The following is a 24801-nucleotide window of genomic DNA, read 5'->3' on the forward strand; positions in this document are numbered from 1 at the left end:
ACGCCAGAGGGGACATTAATGACCTCTGAAAGAGTATTTTTAAAAATTACTTGTTGCGTTCTACCGCAGAGATAAGAAGATATCCACTGAGTGAGACCTGGTTGGAAACCAAGTTGTTCGGATTTTTACAGTATTTGTTTTTAATACTTCCGCTGTTACTATTTTATCAATATTTAATTAGCGAGCTTTGCTCATATTGCTTTATACAATGGGTTTTGTAATTGATATTAGAGAAAAATTGTAAGTTTACAAACGGGGATGGTTACTAGGACATGTTTCTGAATTTCACTTCTTCATCAGCGAGCTTTTCGGGAGCTGAGCGTTGAACTCGAATCTCCAACATATAATTTCTAATAGTTTATACGAAAATTAAGCGACAGTTAATAATTAAGCGACAACAGTACCTTCATCAACAGGGGTAAGAGCAGTTGGAGCTCTAGCAACAACAAATTCAAAATTATTTTCTTCATACTCCCTTACGTATCGAGACACGAAGCTGATATTTATGCCCAGAGGGCGGTGGGTTTTTAAAATATCATCTTCATCCATATATCACTTATGTACTGCTATAACGGCAATACGGTCCTCATATTCTGACCACTTCATAGTTTTCCCTGAAACAATTATACAATTTGTATTCCACTACTAAATCATCATATTAATAGAAATGTAATACTAATTACCTGATTGGATCATTTTAAAATAAAGTTTAATCAATTTAATCAAATTATAAAGGCTTTACTAAAAAATACTTTAAAATTTTCACACAATGAAAGCTCCGTTAGTTTAAAGCGGCGAACGTTATCAACTATTAAATTATATAACGGGCGTAGCCAAGGAAAGATCTTCACAATTAAGTTAACGAGTAAACAGAGTACTTATTCTACACTTGCATAGAACGTTTTTTAGTGTTGCTTCGCTTTAACGCTTTGGCAGTGCCACAAGAAATTAGTTAGTGAGTGAATAAGCTAATAAGTGAACATTAGATATTTCCATTATACCATCAATAACTGTTTCACAACTAATGTTTCCAAGTAATATTAAAATTTATTTAAAATATTGAAGAAAATTTTCATGATGTAGTTTTCCATAATATTGTCACGGATATTAGCATCACTAAGCTATACCATCACTAAGGCGATGCTAAGGCCATGCTAAGCGGTATTTACGTCAATAATCAAATCATGTATACACATATATAAGGCAGCCGAGAGATGTCACACACAGATGCATTTACTTATACGCCTATGTGTGTTCGAAAGACTGTAAACTACAAACTCACATACATCTGAGAGACGCTGAAAAGTAGACAATTGTAAACAAGTAGAAACTATATGAGAACTATAAACACACGAATATAGTTGGTAAGTTCTGGAAATAGAAGAGCCTAGATGTATGCAGCGTAAACTATAAAAGCGGCGCAAGCGAGTAAGAAGTAATTCAGTTTGATTTGAGTTTCGATTAAGACGATATCTAGCGAGCAATAGCAGTATTATTTTGAAAGTCAGTTTCATTTGAGCTATCAATCAGTTTGGTTATTAAGCAAGCTATTCGTTGCAAAGTTTGAGTGTTATTGTGAAGTACTTTAACAAAGGCCATTTCGCATTATTAAATATTGGAGTTATTTATTCAACAGTTTAGCGATACGAACTCAGCAGAAAAAGGCAAATAAGAGGATTTGCAAGCAAATTCGTTACAATTGGTGTCAGAAGAGGAATTGTTGAATAAATTCCGAAGATTGGGAATACAACTTGGGCATGGCAAAGTTCAGTGAATTGAAGATCCAGCAACTGAAAAAGGAGTTGGAGAACCGTGGATTAAATACAACCGGCAATAAGATCGAACTTCAAGCACGGCTACGAGAGGTAATGGAGTCGCAAGGAATTAATGTGGACGAGTTTGTCTTTTATCCTGATGGGGACGAAACAACAACAAAAATTGAAGAGAAAAACGAAACATCGCAGACAGTTACGAGCACAGACTTGAACATGATATTGGCTGCAATAACTGCTCAAACATCGACAGTGGAATCGCAGGAGACACGTTTAACATCCAAGATGGAAGAACAGAAAACGTATATGTCATCACAATTGGAATCGCTGGAGACACGCATAACATCGAAGATTGAAGCACAGGAAACACAAATTTCTACACAGCTCGAAGAACAGAAGACATATATGGCATCCAGGATGGAATCACAGGAGACACGTATTGCAGAGATGTCTTCTGAAATAACAGCGAAGATTGAAGCACAAGAGGCACGAATGTCCGAAATGTCGGCGCAAATTTCAGCACAGATATCATCGCAGATCTCTGCTCAACTGGAAGAGCAAGAAGGACGTATTCCCTCGAAGTTGGAGGCGCAAGATACAAAAATTTTACAGTTTGAAGAAAAAAATCAAGGCCGAGGTGGATGCTTTGAGAGGACGTATCGAGCAGTTGCAACTAAATCGCCCAGCAGCTTCAACGAGTAATCCAAAGGTAAAAACACCATCCTTTGACGGTCCTGTTCTTTTCCAGGTCTTCAAGCTACAGTTTGAGAAGACCGCAGCAGTGAACAACTGGAATGCGGAAGATAAAGTTGCTGCACTGTTCGTGGCATTAAAAGGGCCTGCAGCGGAAATCTTACAGACGATTCCAGAGTACGAACGGAACAGTTATGAAGCATTGGTGGCTGCTGTAGAACGACGTTATGGAAGCGAGCATAGAAAACAGATATTCCAAATTGAGTTGCAAAACCGTCACCAAAGAGCGAATGAGACTTTGCAGGAGTTTGCCTCGGATATTGAAAGGTTGGCATATTTGGCAAATGCGGACGCACCCGTGGAGTACACCGAGAGGGTAAAAATCCAGAGTTTTATAAATGGCATACGGGACGTAGAAACAAAGCGAGGTGCATACGCAAACCCAAAGCCAACATTCGCAGAAACGGTGTCACAAGCTCTGATTCAGGAAACAGCGTCGCTTCTGTGTAAGCCAGTTTTCAAAGCACGCCGTGTGGAAGTAGAAAGGCCAGAGTGGGTAGACGCAATATTGGAGGCGCTGAAGGGTCACAAAAGCGGAGTGAAAAAGTTATCAAATGCGGGAAGTCCCGTCACATTGCACGTCATTGCGATCTTGGTCCTAATAGTTCCAACAATATGGGCGGCCGTAAACGCAAAGCTGGAGGAGATGAGCAAGAGCGAGTAATAGGTAGAGATCGAGAGCTAGATCCAGCTATTGAATGCCCTGTGATATCTGTGTTGCAAATTGGTAGAAAATCGAGCAGTCTTACCGTCAGAGGGAATGTGGATGGTAAAGAACATGTACTGACTGTAGATACGGGCGCATCTCATTCCTTGATTCGATCTGATTTAGTCAACAGGAGAGTAAAACCGTTACCTGGAGCATGGTTGCGTACGGTCACGGGCGAGTATAACCAAGTCCAGGGAGGGGTGATATGTGAAGTCCTAATTGGGAAGGTCATGGTTCTACACAAATTCGTTGTGGCGGAGATCGTTGATGAAGTTATATTGGGAGTGGACTTCTTGGTTGACCATGACATCAAGATCGATATACAGAGAAGGTTGATGCGTTATAAGAACCAGGATACACCACTTAACTTCAGTCTGCAGAAAAGGTTCAGTAGTAACCGAGTACTGGTGGAAAAGACTCGACAGAGACCACGAAAGTCAAGGAAAGTAGATCGAGCAAAAGTTGATGGATCGAATGGGCCAAATAAAGCGAGACCAAAAATACCTGCGGGAGAAACACCGGCATTGACAAACCCTAATGGACGCACTAAAACGACTAAAAGAATTTTCCAGAAAGAATGCGAGGGTGGTTTCAAGCCAGCGCGCACTACTGTTGTGAAACGTCAAGACGATACTGATGATGCAAAGTCAATCCGTCAAGATCAAGCTCTGCGAAGTAGTTCTTCATTGGCCAAGCAACAGAGTGCGAGGGAACGATCCAGGATAATGAGTAGTAAGATGAAATACAGGTACGACAACAAGAATAATTCGGAAGGTTTCTTGGAGGGAGATTTGGTACTGTTGTACAACCCTCACCGGCGGAAAGGTGTTCCTTCCAAATTTTGGTGCAGTTGGGAAAGCCCGTACAAAGTTGTAAAAAGGATCAGTGATCCCATCTACCGCATACAAACAATTGGGAAACCACGAAATAGAAGGGTGGTTCATTTGGAGAGGCTAGGAGCGGTTAGATCGAGAGATTCGTCTGATCGCGACGATCAGACTTAGGTGGAGGGCAGTGTCACGGATATTAGCATCACTAAGCTATACCATCACTAAGGCGATGCTAAGGCCATGCTAAGCGGTATTTACGTCAATAATCAAATCATGTATACACATATATAAGGCAGCCGAGAGATGTCACACACAGATGCATTTACTTATACGCCTATGTGTGTGCGAAAGACTGTAAACTACAAACTCACATACATCTGAGAGACGCTGAAAAGTAGACAATTGTAAACAAGTAGAAACTATATGATAACTATAAACACACGAATATAGTTGGTAAGTTCTGGAAATAGAAGAGCCTAGATGTATGTAGCGTAAACTATAAAAGCGGCGCAAGCGAGTAAGAAGTAATTCAGTTTGATTTGAGTTTCGATTAAGACGATATCTAGCGAGCAATAGTAGTATTATTTTGAAAGTCAGTTTCATTTGAGCTATCAATCAGTTTGGTGATTAAGCAAGCTACTCGTTGCAAAGTTTGAGTGTTATTGTGAAGTAATTTAATAAAGGCCATTTTGCATTATTAAATATTGGAGTTATTTATTCAACAGTTTAGCGATACAAATTCGTTACAATATTTTTACCTTCAGGTCTGGCAGCCCCTTAACACATAAACGAACAGTCTACTCGTTCAAAAAACACTCGCTCTGCCATATTATTTCGGTTGCAGATAACAATTCGATTATAAAATAAACAAACGAACTCGTCCCAATGTATGATATCTTTTTTGACCGACCAGTTGCAGCTAACCTACTAATGTTACATTGCTAAGCTAACATATTTACCTGCATAAATCCCATCTGTGAATAAACAATGTGCACTGAAGTATATGAAATTTTTCTATGTGGCATTGAAAAATCTCTTGTTTTATTTTTTAAATCGATGTAAAAATAATTTTTGCATAAAATGGGTATTGTTAAGTTATTGGAACAGGTTGAGGGCATGAATATGTTGCTCAAATTTGCAGAAAAGCTGCTAAGTAGTAGCCCTACCAAAAATATAAAAGCTTGTGCTTAAAGTATAGAGCTCCATGATTTAATCTCAACAAAAATGACCAATAGAAGAAATGATAATTTTACTCGAAATTCTCATTTTTTTTTTAGAAACAAAGTATACGTTTAATTTTTTACCCTCTATTAAACAATGTTTAAATAATTTTGTCCTAATAGTAATTTCAAAAATAATAGTCATATTTATAATTGTAATAAAAAACTAAAATAATAATTTTTTTTTCAGCTACTATGTTTCAAACATCTGCGGAACAGTCTTCCCACTATCTGGCAGAGATTTATAAAGAATTTTTATTACAACGTGAAGATTGTTTACGTACATTGAGAGTATTTTTACGTGAATTGGTGCGAGTACTTCGTTATGATATGAATATCGTGAAGTTTTGCCAATCGTTTATGAAGGAACGAATAGAGTTATTGGAGCAAATTGAACGTTCCGAGTTTAAGGATAGAATTTTTCATTCTATGGTTGATATATTATGCCTTTGTATGCTATTGTCCGTTTCACCTCAAATTCGTGAAGCCTGTATTATGCTACGTTCCAATAAGGAAATTAAAAACAATCCAACATTATTGAACTTCTATTCCCAAATGTCTCAAATTCAATTGGAAGCTGTTTCTTGGATGTACGAAACGGTGCCGAGTCTTTTCAAAGCTCAAAGTCTGGACTACAGCCAAGCTCTCCATAAAATTTTACTCTTGGACAGTCCTGAACAATATTCGAGGTGCGACCAATGGCCCTCGGAACCGGAACGGGGCACACTTATTAGAATTGTATCAGAAACTCCAGTTCTTGAAGAAACTCTACTTCGGATTATACTTATTGGTATTACAAAAGATATACCCTTAACCATACCTGAAACAATTGATGTAATAATGATGGTTATTAAACGAGCTTCAACGATGAGAATTCTCAATTATCCTGCAGTACAAGCAAATAAATATGATGTTATCGACTTCCTATTTAACATGGTGGAGTACCATTATCCCGAAAATATAAAATTACCTTTGGGTTATGTCCCTCCTAAGCTTGCTATTACAGTTCTTTATTGGAAAGCTTGGATTATAATGCTTATGATCTCTGCTCATAACCCGTCTACCTTCGGTGCGTTTTGTTGGAAGCATTATCCCACTATGAAAGCTTTAATTGAAATGTGCATTACCGACCAGTTTGGGGAACAGTTTATTGGGAAAGAAGAACTGCAGGTACGAAATAAAAAAATTTAAGATAATAAATAATAGCCTCGTTGTATTATATTTTGTTCTATTCTATACGCCTTTACGGTGTGGCATTGTAACCCTGCTAAACCAGCTGATCGTGACAATTTTATTTTCGTAACTTTACAAATTAAGAAGAAAATTTTAATTTTATTATACATTTTTAAATTTTATTTATCTTGACAGCGCGCTTGTGAGGACAGCTAATACGCGGGGTAGCCATTTACGTTCTTTTCATGCACGATACAAATTGTCACTTTTCAGCGGTAGGAGAGGTAACAATTTGTCCAGCAAAAAAAAAAACGCTTCAAGATTTGATAAAACATCATGCAAGGACGGAAGTAGAATGTATTTACTTGCATGAGGAATGGGAAATAGCGTAGCATTAAACTATATGACATACTAAAGTTGGCAATATTCAACGTTTGCTGCTTATACCTATATGACACTACTTTATTTTTTGATTCCAAGCTCAATAAACTGACGAAACTTTATTGGCAAGTCAAATTACAAAAAAAATTTCCAACAAGAGAAAGAGATACCAATATTGTCCACAAAATAAAGCAATTTGACATGTTTTTGTTTAGGTTTTAAATTTTATCTTTTCATTGACATGTTTCACAACATAAGCAATGCAAATAACACGGATATGGAAGGCTTACACCTTCCTGCTTGTCTAAAAAGATGGGCCGCTAATTACCTGAGTGGTCGGCAGTCGTCAGTTGAATTTAGGAACGAAATTTCTTAACCTAGAAAAATTAAACAGGGGTCCCACAGGGTGGTGTCCTGTCCCCGCTTCTCTTTAATTTTTACATATCAAAACTCTCTCCCCCACCAGAAGGAGTCACAATAATTTCCTATGCTGACGACTGCACGATTATGGCTACATGAGCTGGCCCTTCAGTTGATGAATTAGTTTCTAAAATAAACAGCTATCTCCCCGATCTTTCCGGGTTTTTCACCTCGCGCAACTTGGCACTATCACCGACAAAATCCACGGCCGCCCTGTTCACGACGTGGAAGGAACAGATGTCGCAAATACTGGACGTATGCGTCGATGGTGTTACACTACCGACTGTCAGTCACCCAAAGATCTTAGGGGTAACGTTCGATAATACTCTAACCTTCAAGGCTTATTCCACCGAAATTGTTTCTAAAGTACAAAGTTGCAACAAAATTCTCAAGTCACTTGCCACGTTGCTTACCACGTACAAAGCAATTGGCCGGCCGCTCATGAGCTACGCGTCACCAGTCTGATCGCCTGGTCTTAAAAATACGCACTGGAAAAGGCTACAGACCTGTCAAAATGCTGCAATCAGAACTGCCACCGGATGTCTCCTCATGAGCCCCGAACACTTTCTACATAGTGAGGTCATAGAGCTCAATATTAAAGAGCACAACGAAATGCTGAACAAGCAGTTCTTGCTTAATTGTCACAGACCAGGACATTCTAGCAAACAACTACTCTATTTAGCACCACCTCCGCGGGGTTTAAGGGAACATCCCCTAAATCACTATGACGAGAACCTGCACCTGCCAATACAGCCGTTTGATCCAGGCAAGCATAAGCAGGCCCTTAGCCAAATCGACACTGAATCGGTAAATGCTTTTGTCAGGACGCGCCCGCTGAACCCCGTTATTAATATGCAATATCCTACCCTTGCAGAAGAAGAAATCACACTACCAAGGGAGACACGAGTCACCCTGGCCCAACTTCGTTCTGGATACTGTAACAGGTTAAACTCTTATCTGTCCAGAATCAACCGCGACATACCTAATGTATGTCCTGCATGTGATGTGTCCCCACATGACACAAACCATCTTTTCAACTGTAATGTGGAACCTACGCCTCTATCACCTATCTCCTTATGGTCCGCCCCTGTTGAAACAGTCAGTTTCCTTGGACTCCCGTTAGAGGACTTTGATGACAATTTGTGAGTGGTCGTGCCGATTGAATGGGGCGAAGCACTGTTAATACAACAACAACCATATCGGGGACGCGTTGCATGCAGTCTGCTGGCCAATTGCCTTGTAAGTGGTAATGAGCGTTTCTCTATCTTTACCCCAAGTACTGCCAGCAAGAGATTTGGGAATTTTATAGCGGCTCTGGATTTTCGGTGCAATTGCGGCTGCATGCTCACCAAAATAGATCCTGCTCAAACGTGTACCCAAGATTTTGTGGTGTAAAACAGTCGGTAGCGTAGTGCCATTCACGTAGATGTCAAAATGGTCGACATTTGGGACGTCCATGTTGTAAATAAGGTCGCCGATGATTTACTGATAATGTCAGGTTTCGTGAGGCGGAAAACTGGAGAGATCAGGGAGGTAGCCGTTTATTTTGTTGCAAACTCATCGATCTATGGGCCTGGGCCTGTGGCCCTTATTGTGCAGTCATCGGCATAGGAAACGATAGTAGCTCCTGGTGGCGAAGGTAGCTTTGATATAAAGAAGTTAAACAAAAGTGGGGATATGACACCACCCTGTGACACCCCTTGTTTAATTCTTCTTGGTTTGGATGTTGCGGTCCTAAATTGCACCCATGCTTGCCGACCACACAGATAATTAGCGGTCCACCTTTTGACAGGTCTAGCGCAAGGAGTACTGTTCTATGGCGGGGCTTTGACTTAAACCGCAATTTATCTGGGTGCTAATGGCATTTAGCGTGGTGGTTGTGCTATGTAGTTTTATAAAGCCATGCTGATGATAGGCTTGTTGCAAATTTGCTTTAAAGTAGGGGAGCAGAATGGCTTCAAGTGTCTTGGCTACTGACGATAGGAGAGATATCGGGCGATAAGAATCACCTCTCTGAAGTTGGCAAGTCAATTTTTACGTGGAAAAAAAATTACCTATTGGGAAACCTCCCGTGAATTTGCCGTAATTTATCCGTGAAACAAAAAAATTTGCCGTGGCCATATTTTAGAAAACTAACTTCACGTGAAGTTGGCGTGCCACCCTCAGAAAACCACCTTAGAGGCCAGCTAGGAAAATAATTCTTGCACACGAATTTGCCGTAAATTTTCCGTAGATAAGTGGCATATTTTATAAATTCGAAAAAAAAAAATTTCACATTTCAATTTTTTTTTTTTATAAATTCGAAAAAAAAAAATTTCACATTTCAATTTTTTTTTTTTTTGGTGCACCGCCAACTTCATGTGAAGTTAGCGTGCCACCCTCAGAAAACCACCTTAGAGGCCAGCTAGGAAAATAATTCTTGCACACGAATTTGCCGTAGATAAGTGGCATATTTTATAAATTCGAAAAAGAAAATTCTAATTTTTGTATATGGTGCACCGCCAACTTCACGTGAAGTTCGCTTGCCACCCTCAGAAAACCACCTTAGAGGCCAGCTAGGAAAATAATTCTTGCACACGAATTTGCCGTAGATAAGTGGCATATTTTATAAATTCGAAAAAGAAAATTCTAATTTTTGTATATGGTGCACCGCCAACTTCACGTGAAGTTAGCGTGCCACCCTCAGAAAACCACCTTAGGCGCCAGCTAGGAAAATAATTCTTGCACACGAATTTGCCGTAAATTTTCCGTAGATAAGTGGCATATTTTATAAATTCGAAAAAAAAAAATTTCACATTTCAATTTTTTTTTTATAAATTCGAAAAAAAAAAATTTCACATTTCAATTTTTTTTTTTTTTGGTGCACCGCCAACTTCACGTGAAGTTAGCGTGCCACCCTCAGAAAACCACCTTAGAGGCCAGCTAGGAAAATAATTCTTGCACACGAATTTGCCGTAAATTTGCCGTAGATAAGTGGCATATTTTATAAATTCGAAAAAGAAAATTCTAATTTTTGTATATGGTGCACCGCCAACTTCACGTGAAGTTCGCTTGCCACCCTCAGAAAACCACCTTAGAGGCCAGCTAGGAAAATAATTCTTGCACACGAATTTGCCGTAGATAAGTGGCATATTTTATAAATTCGAAAAAGAAAATTCTAATTTTTCGCTTACCACCCTCAGAAAACCACCTTAGAGGCCAGCTAGGAAAATAATTCTTGCACACGAATTTGTCGTAGATAAGTGGCATATTTTATAAATTCGAAAAAGAAAATTCTAATTTTTGTATATGGTGCACCGCCAACTTCACGTGAAGTTAGCGTGCCACCCTCAGAAAACCACCTTAGGCGCCAGCTAGGAAAATAATTCTTGCACACGAATTTGCCGTAAATTTGCCGTAGATAAGTGGCATATTTTATAAATTCGAAAAAGAAAATTCTAATTTTTGTATATGGTGCACCGCCAACTTCACGTGAAGTTCGCTTGCCACCCTCAGAAAACCACCTTAGAGGCCAGCTAGGAAAATAATTCTTGCACCCGAATTTGCCGTAGATAAGTGGCATATTTTATAAATTCGAAAAAGAAAATTCTAATTTTTGTATATGGTGCACCGCCAACTTCACGTGAAGTTAGCGTGCCACTTTTCGAAAACCACCTTAGACACCAGTTAGGAAAATAATTCTTGCATTCGAATTTGCCGTAGATAAGTGGCATATTTTATAAATTCGAAAAAAAAATTAATATTTTTTTATGGTGCACCGCCACCTTCACGTGAAGTTCGCGTGCCACCCTCAGAAAACCACCTTAGAGACCAGCAAGGAAAATAATTCTTGCACACGAATTTGCCGTCAATTTGCCGTAGATAAGGGGCATATTTTATAAATTCGAAGAAAAAAAAAAATTTCAAATTTCATGTGAAGTTAGCGTGCCACCTTTCGAAAACCACCTCAGACACCAGTTAGGAAAATTATTCCTGCACACGAATTTGCCGTAGATAATTGGCATATTTTATAAATTCGAAAAAAAAAAAAAATTTTTAATTGGTGCACCGCCAACTTCACGTGAAGTTAGCGTGCCACCCTCAGAAAACCACCTTAGAGGCCAGCTAGGAAAATAATTCTTGCACACGAATTTGCCGTAAATTTGCCGTAGATAAGTGACATATTTTATAAATTCGAAAAAGAAAATTCAAATTTTTTTATGGTGCACCGCCAACTTCACGTGAAGTTAGCGTGCCACCCTCAGAAAACCACCTTAGGGGCCAGCTAGGAAAATAATTCTTGCACACGAATTTGCCGTAGATAAGTGGCATAGTTTATAAATTCGCAAAAAAAATGTTAAATTTTTTTTTATGGTGCACCGCCAATTTCACGTGAAGTTAGCCTGCCACCCTCAGAAACCCACCTGAGAGGCCAGCTAAGAAATCAATTCTTGCACACGAATATGCCGTAAATTTGCCGTAGATAAGTGGTATATTTTATAAATTCGAAAAAGAAAATTCAAATTTTTTTTATGGTGCACCGCCTTAGTGGCCAGCTAGGAAAATAGTTCTTGCACACGAATTTGCCGTAAATTTGCCGTAGATAAGTGGCATATTTTATAAATTCGAAAAAAAAAATTTTTAAATTGGTGCACCGCCAACTTCACGTGAAGTTAGCGTGCCACCCTCAGAAAACCACCTTAGTGGCCAGCTAGGAAAATAATTCTTGCACACGAATTTTCCGTAAATTTGCCGTAGATAAGTGGCATATTTTATAAATTCGAAAAAGAAAATTCTAATTTTTGTATATGGTGCACCGCCAACTTCACGTGAAGTTAGCCTGCCACCGTCAGAAACCCACCTGAGAGGCCAGCTAAGAAATCAATTCTTGCACACGAATATGCCGTAAATTTGCCGTAGATAAGTGGCATATTTTATAAATTCGAAAAAGAAAATTCAAATTTTTTTTATGGTGCACCGCCTTAGTGGCCAGCTAGGAAAATAGTTCTTGCACACGAATTTGCTGTAAATTTTCCGTAGATAAGTGGCATATTTTATAAATTCGAAAAAAAAAATTTTTAAATTGGTGCACCGCCAACTTCACGTGAAGTTAGCGTGCCACCCTCAGAAAACCACCTTAGTGGCCAGCTAGGAAAATAATTCTTGCACACGAATTTGTCGAGATAAGTGGCATATTTTATAAATTTGAAAATAAAAAATTTCAAATTTTTTTTATGGTGCACCACCAACTTCACGTGAAGTTAGCGTGCCACCCTCAGAAAACCACCTTAGTGGCCAGCTAGGAAAATATTTCTTGCGCACGAATTTGCCGTAAATTTGCCGTAGATAAGTGGCATATTTTATAAATTTGAAAAAAAAAAAAATTCAAATTTTTTTTATGGTGCACCACCAACTTCACGTGAAGTTAGAGTGCCACCCTCAGAAAACCACCTTAGAGGCCAGCTAGGAAAATAATTCTTGCACACGAATTTGCCGTAGATAAGTGGCATATTTTATAAATTCGAAAAAGAAAATTCTAATTTTTGTATATGGTGCACCGCCAACTTCACGTGAAGTTCGCTTGCCACCCTCAGAAAACCACCTTAGAGGCCAGCTAGGAAAATAATTCTTGCACACGAATTTGCCGTAGATAAGTGGCATATTTTATAAATTCGAAAAAGAAAATTCTAATTTTTGTATATGGTGCACCGCCAACTTCACGTGAAGTTATCGTGCCACCCTCAGAAAACCACCTTAGGCGCCAGCTAGGAAAATAATTCTTGCACACGAATTTGCCGTAGATAAGTGGCATATTTTATAAATTCGAAAAAGAAAATTCTAATTTTTGTATATGGTGCACCGCCAACTTCACGTGAAGTTCGCTTGCCACCCTCAGAAAACTACCTTAGAGGCCAGCTAGGAAAATAGTTCATGCACACGAATTTACCGTAGATAAGTGGCATATTTTATAAATTCGAAAAAGAAAATTCTAATTTTTGTATATGGTGCACCGCCAACTTCACGTGAAGTTAGCGTGCCCCCCTCAGAAAACCACCTTAGGCGCCAGCTAGGAAAATAATTCTTGCACACGAATTTGCCGTAGATAAGTGGCATATTTTATAAATTCGAAAAAGAAAATTCTAATTTTTGTATATGGTGCACCGCCAACTTCACGTGAAGTTCGCTTGCCACCCTCAGAAAACCACCTTAGAGGCCAGCTAGGAAAATAATTCTTGCACACGAATTTGCCGTAGATAAGTGGCATATTTTATAAATTCGAAAAAAAAAAAAAATTTAAAAAAAATGTAAGGCGCGATAACCTCCGAAGAGATCTAAGGCCGAGCTTCTCTTCCAATTTGCGTCGTGCTCCTCTTGATTTTTCCCTACAAATTGGCCGGACGGGACCTACATGTTTTATGCCGACTCCGAACGGCATCTGCAAGGCAGATGAGTTTTCACTGAGAGCTTTTCATGGCAGAAATACAATCGGAGCGCTTGCCAGACACTGCCGAGTGGCGACCCCGCTTAGAAAAATTTTCTTCTAATTGAAAAATCTTATTTCTAAAATTTTGATGTTGCTTTGCCCGGGAGTTGAACCCAGGGCACACGGCGTGATAGGCGGAGCACGCTACCATCACACCACGGTGGCCGCTAGAGTGCCACCCTCAGAAAACCACCTTAGAGGCCAGCTAGGAAAATAATTCTTGCACACGAATTTGCCGTAGATAAGTGGCATATTTTATAAATTCGAAAAAGAAAATTCTAATTTTTGTATATGGTGCACCGCCAACTTCACGTGAAGTTCGCTTGCCACCCTCAGAAAACCACCTTAGAGGCCAGCTAGGAAAATAATTCTTGCACACGAATTTGCCGTAGATAAGTGGCATATTTTATAAATTCGAAAAAGAAAATTCTAATTTTTGTATATGGTGCACCGCCAACTTCACGTGAAGTTAGCGTGCCACTTTTCGAAAACCACCTTAGACACCAGTTAGGAAAATAATTCTTGCATACGAATTTGCCATAGATAAGTGGCATATTTTATAAATTCGAAAAAAAAATTTATATTTTTTTATGGTGCACCGCCACCTTCACGTGAAGTTCGCGTGCCACCCTCAGAAAACCACCTTAGTGGCCAGCTAGGAAAATAGTTCTTGCACACGAATTTGCCGTAAATTTGCCATGGATAAGTGGCATATTTTATAAATTCGAAAAAAAAAATTTAAATTGGTGCACCGCCAACTTCACGTGAAGTTAGCGTGCCACCCTCAGAAAACCACCTTAGTGGCCAGCTAGGAAAATAATTCTTGCACACGAATTTGCCGTAAATTTGCCGTAGATAAGTGGCATATTTTATAAATTTGAAAAAAAAAAAATTTCAAATTTTTTTTATGGTGCACCACCAACTTCACGTGAAGTTAGCGTGCCACCCTCAGAAAACCACCTTAGAGGCCAGCTAGAAAAATAATTCTTGCACATGAATTTGCCGTAGATAAGTGGCATATTTTATAAATTCGAAAAAAAAAATTCAAATTTTTTTTTTTATGGTGCACCACCAACGTCACGTGTAGTTAGCGTGCCACCCTCAGAAAACCACCTTAGTGGCCAGCTAGGAAAATAATTCTTGTACACGAATTTGTCGTAAATTTGCCGTAGATAAGTGGCATAGAGTATAAATTCGAAAAAAAAAAATTAATATTTTTGTATGGTCCCCCGCCAACTTCATATAAATGTAATGCTGCACCTCTCAAATAAATAATAAGGATTTATTTAGCTTTAACATAAAATACAAGTTTTGGCTTAATACTGGTATTTTTTTTTTAAACTTTGCTGTTTTCGTGCAAAAAATATATTGCCCACCCCTTAGGCATATTGCCGTATAATGGCCCATATCATCCGGCCCTTTTTGGTATTCCGCACCTTCGTAGCATACCATTCCCGTGAGATTAAATATTGTTCCGTCTTCGCCTGTTAGTTTTTTTTTGGTAATTTGTGTAATTCAGCATATAAACCACTATGGGTTAACGAGTAAACCTCAAAGCGTATAAGAGTTCCTGTAAAGAGTTTAAATTACCTTGTTAATGATGAGGACAATTATATTAAAATAATTGGCCAATTCACAAGATCTCATACTGTCTCAAAAGTTATTTGATGTTATTTCTCAAATACAAGTGTGCTAAGTTATTATCAAACGAATTATTTATTAATTAAAAAAAAAAAAATGTTCGTAAACATATGTAAATAATAACAACGAAAACTAAACTAGTAAATAGGTTTTTTAATGCGTTTTAGTCATGGGTTTTCATACGGATGTACTTAAATACGACATACAACTCATTGTAGTGTTCACAAGGGTCGTAGTTGAAAAATACTTCATAAGACAATAAGAGCCTTTGTGAATTGTACTTGTGTATGTAGATATTAAGTCTATAGATAAAATCGAACGGCTTTCTAAGGTCTCATCTCACATCTTTTACTTATTTTTTAATTGTTCCAAGTAAAAGTCAAATCTAATTACATTTTTATATCCTGTTGGACACAATTCATCGTCAATGATATTTTTCCAGTTTTCACCATACAGAAGAAGTCCGACGCCCACAAAAAAAATGTCCACAATCAGGAAGTCTTATGACGATGAGTTATGTACAGGTGTGTATATTTTTTATATACTAACTAGGTGATTTATTACACAAAGGAACGTAGTTGATGAGAGATTTTTTATATCAAATACGTACTTTAAGACGTACTGATACGTATGTATATATATTACTGATATGTATATATGTATACTATCCATACATACATACATATGTACACAAACATACATACATATGTATATGTTAGTTTCAAGCGAACCTTACCCTGCAAAAAATCGTGCGATATTTCCCTAAAGTGAGCGGCTTGGGACTGATCTCTTTTGTCCACATTGGCGTATATTTGATCCCTATATTCCATTTAGGGTATTTTTTTCGTTAGTCACTTTGAAATTTATGTAGCCAATTGAAAAAAATAAATAAATAAAAAGCAAACAAAAACGAAATGAATAAAATAAAAAGATTAAATGTGACTGAATAGCATTATTTAACAAAAATGCGGAGCTCTATACCGAACCTAAAATTCTAGGACCATATGTTCCATTAGCGTAACATTTGTTTTGTTTTTATTATTCTTCAACACCAATACGAAAAATAATTAAGAATATTGTATTGGAGTTTAAAAAATTATAAAATCCGTAAGAAATTCCGTACGTGTAGAAAGAGGACTTGTCCGACAGTACCCATAGGCGAACAAAAAATACTTGTGTGACTCTGGCTGTAGAGACACGAAGAGAATATATCCGACACTACCCATATGTACACAAAAAGGGCCTGCCGGACACTTCCCATAGGGGTACAAAGAGGAAGTGTCGAACAGTACAGAAAAGATCTGTCCACGGGTACTGTCGGAGGGAAAAAGAGGGCGTGTCGAACAGTACCTAAAGGGGTACAAAGAGGAAGTGTCGAACATTGCAAAAAGGATCTGTCCGGCAGTACCCGTAGAGGTAAAAAGAGGACCAGTCTGACACTAGGCCCGTTAGGCATAAACAGGTACAATTGGTCTCTCCATAGGACATGCTCAAACAAAAGGGATCCCTCCAACCCTTATAAAGAGAACAGAACTGGCTATAGTCGCACACTCCTTTGCGACTCATCCCGAATTCATCGTAGAATAGTCGAATTTTTTGCAGGGAAGTTTTGTCGTTAATGACAAAAAGTATTTTATATACATATTTACGCAGAAAGAATAAATATAAATAAAAAATATATAGTTATCATAATTCAGTGTTACATCCATGGCTGCACCGCATTGACAATACCTTTGCTTTTGCATTTGGTTCTTAATGGTGTAAAATATTTTGTTCGTAAATAACTCATTTAATTGAGTTATATATGACGGATATTTTTCCTCGGTGGTCGTGCAGTTTTTTACACACTCAACAGTTTTTTTAAAGAAGGGCATTCTTTGAATAATATTTTTTGCAAAGTGTTTATAGAAGTTGCACAATTTACTACAGTGGGCTTCAATCCACTGCTTTCCACGTTTCGGTTCGAATATCTAAGAAGAATTTTGCCTCTTTGATTGTATGATCCAGATGAGATTCCGTTACGTATTATGTTTTTAACTAAAGTAAAAAATTCGTTTTGACATTGTGATATCATACTTTCAATTGCATAGTAGTCCGTCGAAGCTGCAATCATTTGGAGTAGGCTGTCAATTCCGCACGTGTATTTGAAAAAATACAGTCTTTCGTCAATTTTTACAAACTCCATGTTCGTTGTCGAACCATTTTTGAGAATTGACAAGTTACTCGCTTTAGAGGTGAATGACAGAGCATCTGCTATTTTCTGTGGGTTGTCAAGATATAGGTTACTGTTTTCTTTTACTGAGGCTTTCTCATTTTTTTTGCTTCTCTAAGTGCTGTTGTTGTTGTTATTGTTGTAGCAATGCTCGCCCCACCTAATAGCCGCGACCGATCACAAATTGTCATCAATATCCTCTAACGGGAGTCCAAGGAAACTTGCCGTTTCAACAGGGGTGGACCATAAGGAAAGGGGTGTTAGAGGCGTTGGTTCCACATTACAATTGAAGAGATGGTTGGTGTCATGTGGGGACACGTTGCAAGCGGGGCATACATTTTGTATGTCGGGGTTGATTCTGGATAGGTAAGAGTTTAACCTGTTACATTATCCAGAACGAAGTTGAGCAAGAGTGGCACGCGTTTCCCTGGGGAGTATGCGTTTCTCTTCCGCAAGTTTTGGATAATTTTCGTTAAGCACTGGATTCACCGGGCAATTCCCGGCATAAAGCTCCGACGCCTGTTTATGGAGTTCACCAAGGACCGGCTTGTGTTTTTTCACTTCATACGGCTGGGTTCTCAGGTGCGTTTTTCCTCAAAATGCTTACGGAGATGACTCCTTAAGCCCCTAGGCGGTGCTGGTTCATCAATCAGATGTCTGTTGGGATGTCCAGGTTTCTGGGTATTCAACAGGAACTGTTTGGTCAGCATCTCATTTCTCTCCCTGATGGGGAGTATTCTCGCCTCATTATGCAGATGGTGTTCTGGGGACATAAGAAGACAGCCCGTGGCGATTCTGAGAGCAGTATTTTGGCAGGCCTGTAGTTTCTTCCAGTGGGTGATTTTTAGGCTTGGCGACCATATGGGTGACGCGTAGCACGTAATCGGCTGGCTAATTGCTTTGTATGTAGTCATGAGCGTTTCTTTATCTTTTCCCCAAGTAATGCCAGCGAGGGAATTGAGGATTTTGTTACGGCTCTGAATTCTCGGAACAATTGCGGCTGCGTGCTCACCAAAATGTAGACCCTGATCAAACGTCACACCCAAGATTTTGGGGTGTAGGACAGTCGGTAGCGTAGTGCCATCGACGTCGATGTTCAAAATGGTCGACATTTGGGGTGTCCATGTTGTAAATAAGGTCGCGGAAGATTTAGTCGGTGATAATGCCAGGTTTCGCGGGGCGAAAAAAGTGCTAAGCCTCCGTAGTTCTCCATCTCATTAAGTGCTACTGTGTATGAAAACCTGGTGCTATTTGTGCATTCCAAACAAGTTCTCCTGCCGTCTTCTGAATATGGATGTAGGAACGAACAATTGTCTGGTGCATGAATTCGTCTTTGGCAAACTATGCACAACTTTACAGGTAATGTTAAGCTTCCACAAAAGCAGTTAGACTCTTGGTTAATTACTTTTAATGGAGATCGGTTTGTGTGCAGCTCGGGTAAAATTATGTCAGGAGTTTTACTACCAGCCTTTATCAAGTCAAAATCATTATCTATTTCTATCGGGTCGCTTACCTTCATTGAGTCATTATTAAGTCTTACGCTTTCGTCGTATTTAGCAACGCGAGGTTCATCTGTTTTCTGTTATATTTCTAAGTCGCCCATCATAGTAATCGATAAATTTTTCAACTGTTTCATCCACAAAAGCAGTTAGACTCTTGGTTAATTACTTTTAATGGGATCGGTTTGTGTGCAGCTCGGGTAAAATTATATCAGGAGTTTTACTACCAGCCTTTATCAAGTCAAAATCATTATCTATTTCTATCGGGTCGCTTACGTCTTTTGAGTCATTATTAAGTCTTACGCTTTCGTCGTATTTAGCAACGCGAGGTTCATCTGTTTTCTGTTATATTTCTAAGTCGCCCATCATAGTAATCAATAAATTTTTCAACTGTTTCATCCACCCGTTGTCTTTCCTTTTTTTTTTAAACGCCATGTTTAATTTTTCCAAACTCGCTTTCCACAGAAGCATTCGAGCTGCGCCGATTGTCTTCAAATTTTTTATTGAAAATGTTTGTCCACATGGGAATATGCTTGCACTCATTTATTAGCTTATCCGCTACTTTTTGGTCTGCATGAGCATTTTCATTATGCCCCTCTTCATTTATAATTTGCTCCACTACTTCATGCCGAAGGCGCTCAGCCCATGGCTGCCACTTAGTCGACACTGTTTTCATAAACTTGTTTTTTATTTTAGCCCCTTCGTCGATAATGGCATCCTCCGTTTCCAAATCAGTGTCATATTCTGAATCAGGCTCTTTTATGTCCATCTCGGTAATCAATTTTTCGTAGTCTTCACGATCCGTAGTAATTAATAATTTTAATTCATTCTTACTAATGTCGCATGTAGTTTTTAAACCAATTTTTTGGTATCCATCCGTTTCACTAAGTGAAACTATTAAAAGTTTCTTTATAATATTCTTGGCATCATTTACTGTCTTGCAGGTAATTAATCGGCCTATGCACGCCATATAAAATACTTTGATTCGTTTTGATTTATTGCTTACAAATTTTGCCCAAATTTTTATGTAATGAGCAACATCTATACTTATTAATGTCTCCGTTTCCATTAGGCTAGGATTTAAAAAAAAGCATCACAATACTCTTCAATAGTTCTAAAACGAGTAAAGGTGTTGATTGCGGCAGTAAGGAGTGCTCTAGAAGAGTCACAAATCTGAAAAAATTATATATACTATGCGTCAGTTATGCGTAAATATATTAAATTAAATAGTATTGTCACGGATATTAGCATCACTAAGCTATACCATGACTAAAGCGATGCTAAGGCATGCTAAGCGATATTTACGTCAATAATCAAATCATGTATACACATATATAAGGCAGCCGAGAGATGTCACACACAGATGCATTTACTTATACGCCTATGTGTGCGCGAGAGACTGTAAACTACAAACATTCACATCAATAAATCAATCATTATATATCTACATAAACGAATAAATAATTGCGTCTACATATATGTACCATGTACGTATACGAGCAGCGGAGAGTCAATGCACTAACACATGCATATATCTGAGAAGTTTGAGAGCTACTGGACTAGTAGATTCTGGAAGCGCCTAAAAGATGTATAAAATTGTGCAATTTTAGTTATAGCTGAGAAGTTTGAGAGCTCATGGACAATGCTAGTAGATTCTAGAAAAATTCGAACGAGGAAACCAAAGAGTATAAAAGGCGACAGATGTAGAGGCGCTGTTATTCAGTTTGAGTTGAGCTATCAATCAGTTTGATTAAGCACGCGATCTGGCGGCCAATAGTAGCGTTTCATTTGAGTTATCAATCAGTTTGGTTATTAAGCCAGCGAGTAGCAAAGTATAAGTGTTATTGTGAAGTACTTTAATAAAGGCCATTTTTCCATTGTTCAATATTGGAGTTATTTATTCAACAGTTTAGTGATTCGAACTTAGTAGAGGATTACAAATAAGAGGATTTGCAAGTAAATTCGTTACAATTGGTGTCAGAAGAGGAATTGTTGAATAAATTCCAGAGGACAACAAGGACATGGCAAAGTTCAGTGAATTGAAGATCCAGCAACGGAAATAGGAGTTGGAGAACCGTGGATTAAATACAACCGGCAATAAGATCGGACTTCAAGCACGGCTACGAGAGGTAATGGAGTCGCAAGGAATTGATGTGGACGAGTTTGTCTTTTATCCTGATGGGGACGAAACAACAACAAAAATTGAAGAGAAAAACGAAACATCGCAGACAGTTACGAGAACAGACTTGAACATGATATTGGCTGCAATAACTGCTCAGGCATCGACAGTGGCATCTCAGCTGGAATCGCAGGAGACACGTTTAACATCCAAGATGGAAGAACAGAAAACGTATATGTCATCACAATTGGAATTACAGGAGACGCGTATAACATCCAAGATGGAAGCATAGGAGACACGTATATCCGAAATGTCGTCGCAAATGTCATCTCAACTGGAAGAGCAGAAGACATATATGGCATCCCAGCTGGAATCACATGAGACACGTATTTCAGAAATGTCGACACAGATTACATCAAAGATGGAAACACAACTGAAAGAGCAAGAGGCACGTATATCATCAAAACTCGAAGCGCGTATGGACGAGAAAATAACGCAGTTTGAAGAAAAATTCGAGGCAGAGGTGGATGCTTTGAGAGGTCGTATACAGGAATTGCAACTAATTCGCGCAGTTGTTTCTGCAAGCAATACGAAGGTAAAAACTCCAACTTTTGACGGCTCTGTTCCTTTCCAGGTGTTTAAGATTCAGTTTGAGAAGACCGCAGCAGTGAACAACTGGAGTGCGGAAGATAAAGTTGCTGCACTATTCGTGGCATTGAAAGGATCTGCTGCTGAAATCCTACAGACTATTCCCGAGGAAGAGCGGAACAACTACGAAGTATTGATGGGTGCTCTAGAGAGACGATACGGAACTGAGCATAGGAGACAGATATACCAAATGGAGTTGCTGAACCGCTTCCAGAGGCCTGGTGAAACATTGCAAGAGTTTGCGTCGGATATTGAAAGGCTAGCACATTTAGCGAATGCGGATGCACCCGTGGAATACACTGAAAGGGTAAAGATTCAGAGCTTTATAAATGGCATACGAGATGTGGAAACGAAGCGGGCTACATATGCGAATCCAAAACTAACATTTGCTGAAACGGTATCGCATGCTCTGATTCAGGAAACAGCGTCGCTTCTGTGTAAGCCAGTTTTCAAAGCACGCCGTGTGGAAGTAGAAAGGCCAGAGTGGGTAGACACAATTTTGGAAGCACTGAAGGGATCTCAACAGAAGAATGCCGGAGTTATTAAATGTTTTAAGTGCGGCAACCCAGGTCACATTGCACGTCATTGCGATCTTGGTCCTAATAGTTCCAACAATGTGGGTGGCCGTAAACGCAAAGCTGGCGGAAATGAGCAAGAGCGTGTCGAATGTAAAGAACGAAAACTTGCCCCGGCTATTGAATGTCCTGTGATATATGTGTCGCAAATTGGAAGGAAATCAAGCAGTCTTACCGTCAGAGGGAATGTGGATGGAAAAGAACGTGTACTGACTGTAGATACGGGCGCATCTCATTCCTTGATCCGATCTGACTTGGTCAACAGGAGAGTAAAACCGTTACCTGGAGCAAAGTTGCGTACGGTCACTGGCGAGTATAACCAAGTTCAGGGAGAAGTGATATGTGAAGTATTGATTGGGAAGGTCATGGTTCTACACAAATTTGTTGTGGCGGAGATTGTTGATGAAGTTATATTGGGAGTGGATTTCTTGGTTGACCATGACATCAAGATCGATATGCAGAGAAGGGTGGTGCATTATGAGAACCAAGATGTGCCACTTAACTTTAGTTCGGAAAAAGGGTTCAGCAGTAATCGGGTACTGGTGGAGAAGACTCGACGAAGGCCACGAAATTCAAAGGTAAAGGTTGATTGAACAATTGGGCCAAACAAATCAAAACCGAAGGTACCTGTGAGAGAAACACTGGCATTGAAAAGCCCTAACGGACGTACTAAAACGAAGAAAGAATGCAAGGTTGGTTTCGGGCCAAGGAACACTACTGTTGTGGAGCGTCGGAACGATACTGATTATGCAAAGCAAATCCGTCCAGCGCAAGCTCTGCGAAGTAGTTCTTCATTGGCCGAGCAACAGAGTGCGAGGGAACGATCCAGGATAAGGAGTAGTAAGATGAAACACAGGTACGACAAGGAAAATAATTCGGAAGGGTTCTTGGAGGGAGATTTGGTACTGTTAAACAACCCTCACCGGCGGAAAGGTGTTCCAGCCAAATTTCGGTGCATTTGGGAAGGCCCGTACAAGGTTGTGAAGAAGATCAATAATTCCATCTACCGCATACAAACCATTGGGAAACCACGAAATAGAAAGGTGGTTCATTTGGAGATGCTAGCGGCGTTTAGATCGAGAGATTTGTCTGATCGGGACGATCAGACTTAGGTGGAGGGCAGTGTCACGGATATTAGCATCACTAATCTATACCATCCCTAAAGCGATGCTAAGGCATGCTAAGCGATATTTACGTCAATAATCAAATCATGTATACACATATATAAGGCAGCCGAGAGATGTCACACACAGATGCATTTACTTATACGCCTATGTTTGCGCGAGAGACTGTAAACTACAAACATTCACATCAATAAATCAATCATTATATATCTACATAAACGAATAAATAATTGCGTCTACATATATGTACCATGTACGTATACGAGCAGCGGAGAGTCAATGCACTAACACATGCATATATCTGAGAAGTTTGAGAGCTACTGGACTAGTAGATTCTGGAAGCGCCTAAAAGATGTATAAAATTGTGCAATTTTAGTTATAGCTGAGAAGTTTGAGAGCTCATGGACAATGCTAGTAGATTCTAGAAAAATGCGAACGAGGAAACCAAAGAGTATAAAAGGCGACAGATGTAGAGGCGCTGTTATTCAGTTTGAGTTGAGCTATCAATCAGTTTGATTAAGCACGCGATCTGGCGGCCAATAGTAGCGTTTCATTTGAGTTATCAATCAGTTTGGTTATTAAGCCAGCGAGTAGCAAAGTATAAGTGTTATTGTGAAGTACTTTAATAAAGGCCATCTTTCCATTGTTCAATATTGGAGTTATTTATTCAACAGTTTAGTGATTCGAACTTAGTAGAGGATTACAAATAAGAGGATTTGCAAGTAAATTCGTTACAATTGGTGTCAGAAGAGGAATTGTTGAATAAATTCCAGAGGACAACAAGGACATGGCAAAGTTCAGTGAATTGAAGATCCAGCAACTGAAATAGGAGTTGGAGAACCGTGGATTAAATACAACCGGCAATAAGATCGGACTTCAAGCACGGCTACGAGAGGTAATGGAGTCGCAAGGAATTGATGTGGACGAGTTTGTCTTTTATCCTGATGGGGACGAAACAACAACAAAAATTGAAGAGAAAAACGAAACATCGCAGACAGTTACGAGAACAGACTTGAACATGATATTGGCTGCAATAACTGCTCAGACATCGACAGTGGCATCTCAGCTGGAATCGCAGGAGACACGTTTAACATCCAAGATGGAAGAACAGAAAACGTATATGTCATCACAATTGGAATTACAGGAGACGCGTATAACATCCAAGATGGAAGCATAGGAGACACGTATATCCGAAATGTCGTCGCAAATGTCATCTCAACTGGAAGAGCAGAAGACATATATGGCATCCCAGCTGGAATCAC

At 39.2% G+C, this 24801-nt stretch overlaps 1 protein-coding gene across 2 annotated transcripts in view; it reads left to right on the top strand.

The window, feature by feature from the left end:
* The window catches only part of IntS1 (integrator complex subunit 1), a 297465-nt gene that overhangs the window by 137466 nt on the left and 135198 nt on the right, over positions 1 to 24801 (top strand). For both annotated transcript variants that reach the window (XM_067773011.1, XM_067773012.1), the window contains one exon: positions 5475 to 6454. In XM_067773011.1, coding sequence (XP_067629112.1) covers positions 5475 to 6454 — 980 coding nt within the window. The remainder of the gene's footprint in view (positions 1 to 5474; positions 6455 to 24801) is intronic.

Source organism: Eurosta solidaginis, chromosome 3 (assembly GCF_040869045.1).
Source record: "Eurosta solidaginis isolate ZX-2024a chromosome 3, ASM4086904v1, whole genome shotgun sequence".
NCBI classification, from domain to species: Eukaryota; Metazoa; Arthropoda; class Insecta; order Diptera; family Tephritidae; genus Eurosta; species Eurosta solidaginis.